Source organism: Culex quinquefasciatus, chromosome 3 (assembly GCF_015732765.1).
Source record: "Culex quinquefasciatus strain JHB chromosome 3, VPISU_Cqui_1.0_pri_paternal, whole genome shotgun sequence".
NCBI classification, from domain to species: Eukaryota; Metazoa; Arthropoda; class Insecta; order Diptera; family Culicidae; genus Culex; species Culex quinquefasciatus.
Genome location: NC_051863.1, coordinates 8,615,411 through 8,627,214, shown reverse-complemented (window position 1 = coordinate 8,627,214; position 11,804 = coordinate 8,615,411). Strand labels below are relative to the sequence as shown.

The window sequence follows — 11,804 nt, the reverse complement described above, 5'->3', positions numbered from 1 at the left end:
TCTGGGATTGAAATTAAATGAATGAAATAAATTTCAACAAAATGTGTAATGGCCTAAACAGCTCTGGAAAAAATGCGGTCTTTATAATTTGATTTTTGTTTGGTATACATAAAAAAATGTTCATTTTTAAATAAGTCTTATATTTTGTTAAGAAGAACTTTATGCATAAGCAATTCCCGACGAAAACAGCATGATTTGAAAAAAAAAGTTCTGCGAAAAAACATATTTAATAGATTCCACCCAGCCAAGGGTTCGCTGCTTATTTAGCGATGCACACCGTCCTTGCAAGGCTACCTCACAGTATTACTCAGAGTGGTTGCGTCGTGTTGTGTCACCGCTGCTTGGTTTCTCAGCTGCTGGGTTTTCGTGACAATGATTGTCTGTCTGTCTGTCTGTTTGGAATGTGCTTCTTGTGCAAAGTATCCTTTCTTTGAACCCGCGGCGGGTGCGGTTGCACAAACACACTCCCATCCCGAAGATGGTTCCTTGTTGTCGTCGTCGAAGGAGACATTCCATTACAGCAGCACGACAAGAATTCAGCGCCTGGAAGTGTGCATTGTTGTGATTACTTTCTGAGGGGGAAGAAGACACATTTGGTTGGTTGCGTTTTTGGAATCAACACGCCATGTGGAATATTTTGAGAGACATCATTTTAATTTTGGTGCCAAGGACGGAAGAAAAGTCAATTCTTTTCTTTCAGTGCACCTCTGTGTCAAGGGTAACGAATGGAAATGACAAACAATAAAGACATGTTTCATAAATTTATTACTTGTAATGATGTTGAAAAATATGTCACTGACTCAGACAGTCAGAGCTTGAGATTGCATCACCACCGTCGTCTCGCAGCTGTTGCCAATATTCTGGGAGTGTGCTCACGATTCAGTTTGTCTTCATAGAAACAATTTATTCGAAAGAAACGGATTTAAATGGAGGTGACAGTTGCCGAAAGGTTCACAGACATGACAGGTTGATTGAACTTTTTGTTTTTTTTTTTCAATTTCTTGTATTTTTATACAAATGAAAAAATATCATTAAAGTTACAAATCATGACAATACAAACTTCAAATAAAATCAAAAACACACAAAAAGAAGTAACCTTTTAACAACTGTTGCATATGTGTACTCCATTGACAGGTTTCCTATTCTTTCCCCTTTTTTGCGTCGTAAAAGGACTTTCCCACCGTCAATGATTGTGTGCCCTCAATCAATAAGCGAAATGCAGCAAGGACTGTGTCGATAATGTTCCACTTGCATCAGATTGAATATTTGCAAAGAGGAAAGAAAGCTAAAATCGACTTTTTCAGTTTAACATTTTCTCAGAAGACAACTGACAATAGAGAGAACAGAGACAACAGAGACAACAGAGACAACAGAGACAACAGATACAACAGAGACAACGGAGGCAACGGAGACAACGGAGACAACAGAGACAACAGAGACAACAGAGACAACAGAGACAACAGAGACAACATAGACAACAAAGACAACAGAGACAACGGAGACAACGGAGACAACGGAGACAACAGAGACAACAGAGACAACAGAAACAACAGAGACAACAGAGACAACAGAGACAACGGAGACAACGGAGACAGCAGAGACAACAGAGACAACAGAAACAAAAAAGACAACAGAGACAACAGAGACAACAAAGACAACAGAGACAACAGAGACAACAGAGACAACAGATGCAACAGAGACAACGGAGGCAACGGAGACAACGGAGACAACAGAGACAACAGAGACAACAGAGACAATTGAGAAAAAAGAGACAACAGAGACAACAGAGATAACAGAGACAACAGAGACAACAGAGACAACGGAGACAACAAACAACAAAAAATTGGACGAAAAATGGTTAACTTCTTAGTTGAAAACACGTTTAAGAATGAACAACGCACCTCTTACCCTTAGTCGAAGAAGCCAAAGGACAGTCTCCGTTGGAGCCAACAATGCGCCATCTGGGCTGAAAAGAATGCAAACGGGAAATGACAGCATGAAGCAGTGTGCATTTTTATTCTGCTACATCACGTTGTAACAATATTGATATGGATTGGCGAAACTTTATCAAATGGGGCTTCTCCATTCGCTTGGAGCATTAAATTTTTTTGTGTTGAGTCACTTTGAAGCATTTTTCCCCCGGATTTGCTGACACTCGATTTAAAGTTGTAAAAAAATCTCGAATCGACTCAACATCGATTGCACCACCAAAATCAATCACTGCAAATCTAAACACTCCCTCCCGCTTTAAAAAAGTTTACAACCACTTCACGCTTATCTGTCTACCCGGCAGGCACTGCCACTTGTCAGGTGTCGCATGTCCTCTCGTAAAGCACGACCTTAGTGCTGTAAATTTCACGGAAAAGCCCTTCCGTGTATTTTTTTATAGCTGATGTTGCAGCCGATAGCCGCAAAAACTTTCTCCTTCTAACCGGGTTGAAATGCAGAGTGAAAACTGTGAAAATGTTTGTTTTTTCCTGTAGTTTTGCGAGCAAACTTACTGTGAGTTGTCTTATATCATTTATTAAGTCCCTTATGCAAATGGACTCGACATTTTTAACGGCATCATTCACAAGCGCATTAAATAAAAATCATGTTTTTTTATTTTGTATTTATTTGATTTCGCAGAGCAGTGCGTGGCCGAATGGTTACGCTGTCCGCTTTGTAAGCGGATGATTCTGGGTTCGATTCCCATCTGCTGCAACCTTCCATCGGATGAGGAAGTAAAATGTCGGTCCCGCCCTTGGTTGTTAGGCCGTTAAGTCATTCCAGGTGTAGGAGTCGTCTCCATACCATAAGTACAAACAACACACCAAACCAAGCCTACTCCGGTGGAATCGCTGGCGGCGGTTGGACTCGCAATCCAAAGGTCGTCAGTTCAAACACTGGGGTGGAAGGTTCCTTGGAGTAGAAAGAGGTTTGGGTGCTCTCCTCATTCAAGCCTTTGGACTCCTAGGTTCGAGCAGAAACTTGCAATAGAGACCACAAAAGACCCGGGGGTCGTCAATGTGGATGGTTTGATTTTTTTATTTGATTTCGATGAAACTTTGTCCATCGATAAAAGCCGTTTCTACGAATTTGGTTGTTCATGCAAAAGTTATTTAATCGTTTTTTAAAGGTTTGAATTGATAAAATGTATCATCTTTTCGGTTGCAGTTCAATGTGAGTACATTTTTGGACCAATACAAATTTTATTTAATTTTTCATTTGCTCAGCTTTGACAAAACATTATAATAAAACACTTCTTCCTACCAGCTCAACCTTAAAAATTTTGAACGACGATGTACCAAAAAAGTTATGCTACTGAAAAAAATTGTCAATTAACAATGAATTTAAAAAAATATTTTGTTTCCATAAAGTTCGGTGTCTATTTCAGATCTGTGGTTCCAAAATTAAAAAAAATTAAAGGCCTAGAAATGCCCTTTTTATAACCTTAATACAACTTATTTGAAAAACGTCAAATCAGTAAAAAAAAATTATAATATTACACCGTTTTGAGGGAAAAACAAAAACAAGAAAAAAATTCAAATCAAAAAAAGAATACATCTTTGTCCACATATGAAGTATTGTCAAATCGCTAGGGCATTTTTTTAAACTTTGTTGATTTGAACTTTAGTTGATGAGGTTTGGTAGTTTTTCTGAAAGTTACTCAATTTATTTAAGTTGCTTATAAATGAACGATATCTTAAAAACTATTGATTCGATTTTCAACTTTAAATCTTTGTATAAAAAAATATGTAGAAATTGAGTATACAAGTCATGATTTCAACATTTGGATGGAAAAATTATTTTAAAATACAGCTTACACCACTCAAAATATCTCAGTACTTGAAGTTTTTAAGAATTTGAAGTATTTTGAAATTTTTTTTTTTAAATATCCTAAAAAAATAAATATTTCGAAAAAACAAAACTTATTGCAGTACTGTGCATCGGGAATTTACAAAACTCCATTTTTTTACAAATCCAAACATGGCAATTATGATAATCAACGTTCCATTTCATTTTAAGCTTTTTGAAAAAAGAAGAAAGATAACAAAAAATATGCATTGCCCCTTATTTTTCGGGCCAATCTAGATACTTATGCAAGAAAATTCATTAATTTGTCAAATTTTAACTATTTTTTGATTGAAAACCATTAAACCTATTGAAATTACATTAAAAACTGCTCAAATTGTATTTATATTACGGCTTATTTTTACGTCTTCTATTCGCTCCAAATTTTACTGAATTTTCCTTTTTTGGTTTTGATGAAAATCAAGTATGCAAAAAGTGGCAGTATTTTATGATTAAACCGTCAAATGTATTTTTTAAAATTTCATGCTTTAACTCTCTTGAACTGGGTTGATTTTTTATCAATGTATGACCGATTCTTAGCGAAGCTACACCAAAATGTCACATTTTTCAATTTTCAATATGATTTTTAATATGAAAAAAATCATTTTTATTATGTTGCAATAATTGCAATGTGCTTTAAATGCGTTTTCTTACCGTAAAAGCCAAGAACATTGACAAAAAGTGGTCTGCAAGCCATTGTACGGGAGAGGAGTTTTTTCATAAATCTGCTCCTTTCGTTGTCCCGTCACGAAAAGAAATGGCTGGCAAAACTCAAATTTCATCCAATTCTTTCAGTTCAAGGAGCAAAAGATTCGTTTTTAATTTGTGATAATGTGTAGAAGAGCAAAAGTTTTTAAAAATCAAACTGGCAAAACTGTAGCGATTTTTGTAGTGTGCCTTTTAAAAGTCCAGTTTTACGATGTTGTCCCGTCACGCTACATTTTTATTTCAGGTGAAGCACAGGTACTATATGGTTCATTCTGCATGATATTTCTTTGTAGGAAAATTAATTATCTTTCCAAATATGAAATAACATTGGGGGGTCTCTTCTTTTATTTTGCCACTACAGCCAAAACGCTGAAAAAAACATGGAATTTTTTTGAAAAGGAGCCAAAGAATCGGTCGTATAACTTTTGGAGTCTTTTTTTTTGTTTTATATTTATACTTTCCATTGTTTTTTTTCTATCTTTAGAACGTTGCGAGTTCATTCAGATTTTCTGTGATTATTTCTTAGTAAAACATGTAGGTTAATAGAATACAAATAGTTAATAGAAAATTTGCTTTTACATACTTTAAAGTAATTTAACCATTTTTTTCATCGCATTGCTTATAAATTTTCCATTACGTCAACTGAAAATTGTAAAAAAAATTACAAAATCATAATTTATCATAGCATAGATTTTAAATTTATTATGGAAAAGTGTTAAATGGTGTAAAATTTAGATGGATTCAGAAGAACTTCTGAAATCTAAAAGCTTCCTGAAAATTGTAGTATCAGTTGATATTGACAAAAATGATCATAAGAATTTGGTTTGTTGGAAAAGCAGTTCAAAAATGCTCGACAAAATTATAACAGAGTTTTTTTAAATTCTTCTTACTCTAATCCAGTGGTTCTTAGCCTTTGTCGTTCCTTTCCCTCTTACCTGGATTTCAAGAACTTCATTCCTCCTCTTTAATATTCATCTAATTGGTTTGATTGCACAAATGTATTAATTATGGTATAAATGTTTGCAGAAAGATTTAAATTTTCGCAACACTCACAACACTTTTCTACAATCACAACATTTTACAAATAGGTACTTTAAACATTTTTAAAACGATTTTTTTGTTGTTATTTTTTTTATGATCCTAAATGTAGCAAATGCAAACACCAACATTTTTATTTCCCGATATTTTTGAATAAAAATAAAAAAAAGATGTCAAATAAATATACAAACAAAACTTCACGTAATTATTAAAAAAACAATTATTTTCCAAAGTAACGGAGCATTGCTAAAATGCAAAAAAACTCCCAAAAAATTACGTAAATAATATTCTCAATAAATCGTTCAACGTAAAACCTCAGAAATGTATTTTTCAATAGCTGCCCAGTTTTAAAAGAATTCAAATTAAATTTAATTTTCATAAAATTACCTAAAACACATTTTCGGCAATTTCCGCCAAAAACACATTTTTCAAAAAATTACAACTCCGTGCCGTTTCAACCGATTCTAGCTGTTATGGACGCAAATAAAAAGTGAATAGTTAACTTTTCAAGGAAAAATAATTTGAAATCCGAAAAAACCAGCCAAACATTTCAAAAAGTCGCGTGAAAACTTGAAATGTCGTATCGACCGTGTTTAGATCAAACAGCCTGTGCCTGAAAATAATTTTGTCAGATTCCTCGGAAAATTTCACATAACATATAATTTTTTTTTGCGATGTTGATCCTCACGTTTCCAAGCAATGATTTTTTGAAAATAAAAACTAGATTTTTTCGACGCGCCACGTGCAAAAACGGGAAAATAACGAAATCTTTAAAAACTACTTTTGAGCAGTTCTCTCAGATTTCGGTCATTCGATTTTTTTTTTGTATTTTTTAATCCAACTGAAACTTTTTTGGTGCCTTCGGTATGCCCAAAGAAGCCATTTTGCATCATTAGTTTGTTCATATAATTTTCCAAGCAAATTTGGCAGCTGTCCACACAAAAATGATGTATGAAAATTCAAAAATCTGTATCTTTAAAAGCGGTTTTTTGATCGATTTGGTGTCTTCGGCAAAATTGTAGGTATGGATACGGACTGCACTGAAAAAAATGATACACCATTTTTTATTTATTTTTTGATATGTTTTAGAGGACATAAAATGCCAACTTTTCAGAAATTTTCAGGTTGTGGAAAAAATATTTGAGCGAGTTATGAATTTTTGAATCAATACTGATTTTTTTTCAAAATATCAAAATATTGGTCCCAAAAAATTTTCAACTGCATTTTTCGATGTTAAATCAAATTTGCAATCAAAAAGAACTTTAGTGAAATTTTGATAAAGTGCACCGTTTTCAAGTAAAATCCATATTTCGGTGACTTTTTGAAAATAGTCGCAGTTATTCATTTTTTTAAATTAGTGCACATGTTTGCCCACTTTTGAAAAAAATATTTTTAAAGGCTGGGGAAATTCTCTATATTTTGCTTCTTTGAACTTTGTTGATACGATCCTCAGTTGCTGAGATATTGCAATGCACAGGTTTAAAAACAGGAAAATTGATGTTTTCTAAGTCTCACCCAAACAACCAACAATTTTTTAATGCCGATATCTCAGCAACTAATGGTCCGATTTTGAATGTTAAAATATGAAACATTCGTGAAATTTTTCGATCTTTTCGAAAACAATATTTTCAGAATTTTTAAACTAAGACTTACATTTCAAAAAAGCGTAATATTCAATTTTTGGCCCTCTTGAAATGTTAGTCTTGACTTAAAAATATTTAAAATATTGTTTTCGAAAAGATCGAAAAAATTCACAAATATTTCATATTTTATCATTGAAAATCGGACCATTAGTTGCTGAGATATCGACATTAGAAAACGGTGGATTTTTTGGGTGAGACTTAGAAAACATTATTTACCTGTTTTTAAACCTTTGCATTGCAATATCTCAGCAACTAAGGGTCTTATCAACAAAGTTCAAACATGCAAGATATAGAGAATTTTCTCAACTTTCCAAAAATATTTTTTCAGAAGCGGGCAAACAAGTGAACTTATTTTAAAACATAAAAAACTGCGACTATTTCCAAAAAAGTCACCTGAACATGGATTTAAATTGAAAACGGTGCACTTTATCAAAATTTCACTAAAGAACTTTTTGATTGCAAATTTGATTTTACATCGATAAATGAAGTTGAGAAATTTTCGTGACAATTATTTCGATTTTTTTTTTAAATCAGTATTGATTCAAAAATTCATAACTCGGTCAAAGATTTTTTGTACAACCTGAAAATTTCTGAAAAGTTGGCAATTGATGTCCTCTAAAACATATAAAAAAAACGTTACTTAATCAACCTTAAGGTGGTTGGTGCCTTCCTCGCATTATGTTGTATTGTAGGTGGTATTTACAAATTAATTTAAGAGTTTTTTGTAATTTATTTTTTTACTTGTTTTTTTTTTAAATTATTGATTTTACTTGAACAGCAATTTTCTATTCTTTTTTTTACCAACTCTTCAAAATGATGCAGCAACATAATTAATACAGATTTTTTTTCCAGAAGAGACGCAGACACTGCTTAAGCGATGTAGCTACCGGGCGGTACGCATGCAAGGGGGTGTGGCTGCCAATCCCCCGCGTGGTCAAAAAGTCAAAAAAACAAAAAGACCCGGCCTTTGAGGTTATGCAAAAATCACCCTTTTTCTTGGCATAACTTTAAAAGTACTCCACTAAAAAGAATAAAATTTAATAGGGTCTTAGGGGACCCCAAAACGAACAAAATAAGGCGGATCCGGCCAAAATCAGTACAGCCAGTTCTGAGATAATCGTGTGGAAAAAAATCATGTCTACACACATCCCCACAGACATTTGTTCAGAATTTGATTCTGAGTCGATAGGTATACGTGAAGGTATATCTAGGAGTCGTATTTAAGAAGTTCATTTTTCGAGTGATTTTATAGCCTTGCCTCAGTGAGGTGAGGAAGGCAAAAATAGTGTTTTTTGCAAATCAAGTTTAAGTAATAAAAAGTTAAATAAAAAATCACCAATTTTGTTGCGTGTATCTTTTTTACCAGTGTAGTCCGTATCCATACCTACAATTTTACCGAAGACACCAAATCGATAAAAAAATTCATTCAAAAGATACATATTTTTGGATTTTCATGCATCATTTTTGTATGGACAGCTGCCAAGTTTGTATGGAAAATTATATGGACAAACTAATGATGCAAAATGGCTTCTTTGGGCATACCGAAGGCACCAAAATAGTTCCAGCCGGATTAAAAAATACAAAAATTAAAATTGAAGAAAAAAGACCGATTTCGTAGAGAATTGCTCTTTTTCACTAAAACTGCGATAACTTAAAAATTTCAGCGATGACCTATCATGTTTGGGTACCAACATTTTCGTAATTGTGAACATATATAGGTCATCGCTGAAATTCGTAAGTTAGTTAAAGTGAAAAAAGTGGATTTTTTTGCCAATTTCGCCTTTTTTCGGTTGAGACTCTTTCAACATTGAATCGCTGTGTAGTAAAATATATTGTGAGCTTTATAGGTTCAAAAGAAGAACAGACAAAGATTAAAATATTTTACGAAAACGCATTTGATTTCTATTGCATCACCCCTCTCTCCTCCCGGGGGGGAGGGGGGGGGGAATCTCATTAGTTGAGAAACACTGCCCTAGTTAGTTACAACATGAAATTGAACGAAAACATAACTGAAAATTCTACCAATATTATAAATTTTTAGCTATGTATCAATAAAGCTGAAATTGATTTGCCTAAAATTTTCAAAATCAAAATTAATAATAGTAGTTTTTAAAATGATTCGTAAATTATTTATAATTTACAAATTTAATTATTAATAAATAATTAAATTTTAATATTAATTAATATTTACTAAACGTCTATGTGAAAGTACCACAACACAGAAAACTATTTCCACCCGGCTCAAGTGAACTCACCCACTACAAAGTGCACTCATTTTCTACTTGACAGCGTCGAAAAACGTCGCACGGTTGCCAACAAACCAACACACACCGGCAGCAGCAGCAGCAAAAAAAGCCGGATTAAAAATGTATACCAAATTTATGACATTTTCGGAGGTTTCCATCGTCGTCCTCCTTAATGTGTTTGTGTGTGTGTGTTGTTTTTGCTGCCTGCGGGGGTGGACCCTTTATAATGGTGCACATATTTAGTGTAAGAGAGCAACTCAGCGACTCTATCGCGACTCTGCTCCTCGAGTGGGGCTGGTTGTCGCTAGCAAAATTTTAAACCTCGTCCTGCTGCAAGTTCGATGGAAACACGGTGGAAGAAAATTATTACCTACTTAAAATAATTTGCCCCGGTGTGCGACTAAATTTATGGGCGATTAACGTGTCACGGGTGTTTTGTAAACATTTGAGAAAGTTTTTCCCAACTCAAGCTGCTCTCTGTGATGTGTTGAGCGAGAGCTTTTTTGCCTTTTGCGAAAAGTTATGAAGTCTTGAGCGAAGGTGGTTTGCCCAGGTTGGCGTTGACAATTTGTCGCAACGAACGTACTTTTCAATTGTTTTCTAGTTTTTTTTTTTGCAAGGCAATTTGCCACAAGAAACAAGCAAATTATGACCGGTGATGCAATAAACGGGACGTCAATTTAAAGCTTTTCCCATAATGATAGTCGTGATAAGAAAGCCAAATTGCAAAACAACTTCCTCCTACCAAAAAAATAAAAGTAAAATTGAACCTACCTTAATGAGAAAACACACACCGTTTTATGGCCGCTGCTATTCATAATGAACTGAAATGGGGTGTAAGTGTCGAAGAGTGCGGTATCTCCGCGAATGATAGAACAGAGCCGGTGCCGAACGCGCGCGCAGTTTCTCGTTAAGCAAAATGACATCATAATACCCGATGGGAATGTCGTAAAAATTGGTTCGTTTCACCAAGCACCATGCGCCCCCTTCTCCTCCTCCTCCGGTGCTGTTTGAGCTTTTGAGTTACTTTGCGTTCAGAGATCAGAGGTTCTATAATATAATTTTCGATTTAACTTATCATTTAAAATTTCGAGTTTTTCAAATTTCAATCAAAGCGCCACGTTTCAAAAAATGACCACCTGCTCCACAAGCTGAAGAGGGTTTTTGGGTTATTTTAAGCATCTGTGCAAATTTTGAGGAAAATTGGCTGAGATTAACCCATTGATACACGAGCCTAGTTGGTGAGAAAAATGTATTTTATGCAAAAATGACTTTTTTAATCTCTAATAACGTTAGGGATCTAGTTTTACAGCTTTGGTATGTTCTATAAAGTTGTAGAGCATTAAATTTTCAATAAAAATTGCACTTTTGGGAATAATTGGAAAGAAGTCGAATATAGAGTTTTCTATACATTTTTTAGATTTTTTCCATGCAAAATTCACCTACGAGTATCAATGAGTAAATATTGACAAATTTAGCTCACATTTGGCCCAGAGTCCTAAAAGGTGTTGAGATAAAGTCGATCTGTTGTTTTCGAAAAAAGTTGTACACCCGAAATTCCGAGTCGAGAGAATCATTCCCTCAAAATTTATTGAGAGCTCAGCGACCAATCGAGAGAATAATGCTATCAACTCACCCCAACATAAAGAAAAGAGTTCATTTGTTAATTGATACAATAAATCTACAACAAGTGTCATACATCCACATCTGACCACTCCTAAGTCACCAGCTGACCAAAATGACCAAAATGACCAAAATGATCAAATTGACCAAAACGGCAAAAATGACCAAAATGACCAAAATGACCAAAACGGCAAAAATGACCAAAATGACCAAAATGACCAAAATGACCAAAATGACCAAAATGACCAAAATGACCAAAATGACCAAGATGACCAAAATGACCAAAATGACCAAAAATGGCCAAAATGACCAAAATGACCAAAATGACCAAAATGACCAAAATGACCAAAATGACCAAAATGACCAAAATGACCAAAATGACCAAAATGACCAATATGACCAATATGACCAAAATGACCAAAATGACCAAAATGACCAAAATTACCAAAATGACCAAAATTACCAAAATTACCAAAATTACCAAAATGACCAAAATGACCAAAATGACCAAAAAGACCAAAATGACCAAATCGACCAAAATGACCAAATTAACCAAAATGACCTAAATGATCAAAATGACCAAAATGACCAAGATGACCAAAATGACCAAAATGACCAAAAATGACCAAAATGACCAAAATGACCAAAATGACCAAAATGACCAAAATGACCAAAATGACCAAAATGACCAAAATGACCAAAATGACCAAAA

At 34.1% G+C, this 11,804-nt stretch overlaps 1 protein-coding gene across 1 annotated transcript; it reads right to left on the bottom strand.

The window, feature by feature from the left end:
- Nucleotides 1-323: 323 nt before the first annotated feature.
- On the bottom strand, nucleotides 324-10,293 carry LOC119770847. Its single transcript, XM_038266433.1, has 3 exons — nucleotides 10,244-10,293; nucleotides 1,902-1,966; nucleotides 324-543 (listed from the first exon to the last, which is right to left on the bottom strand). Exons 1-3 carry the CDS (start codon nucleotides 10,285-10,287, stop codon nucleotides 350-352), a joined length of 303 nt encoding a protein of 100 aa, XP_038122361.1. The 5' UTR covers nucleotides 10,288-10,293; the 3' UTR covers nucleotides 324-349.
- Nucleotides 10,294-11,804: the final 1,511 nt, after the last annotated feature.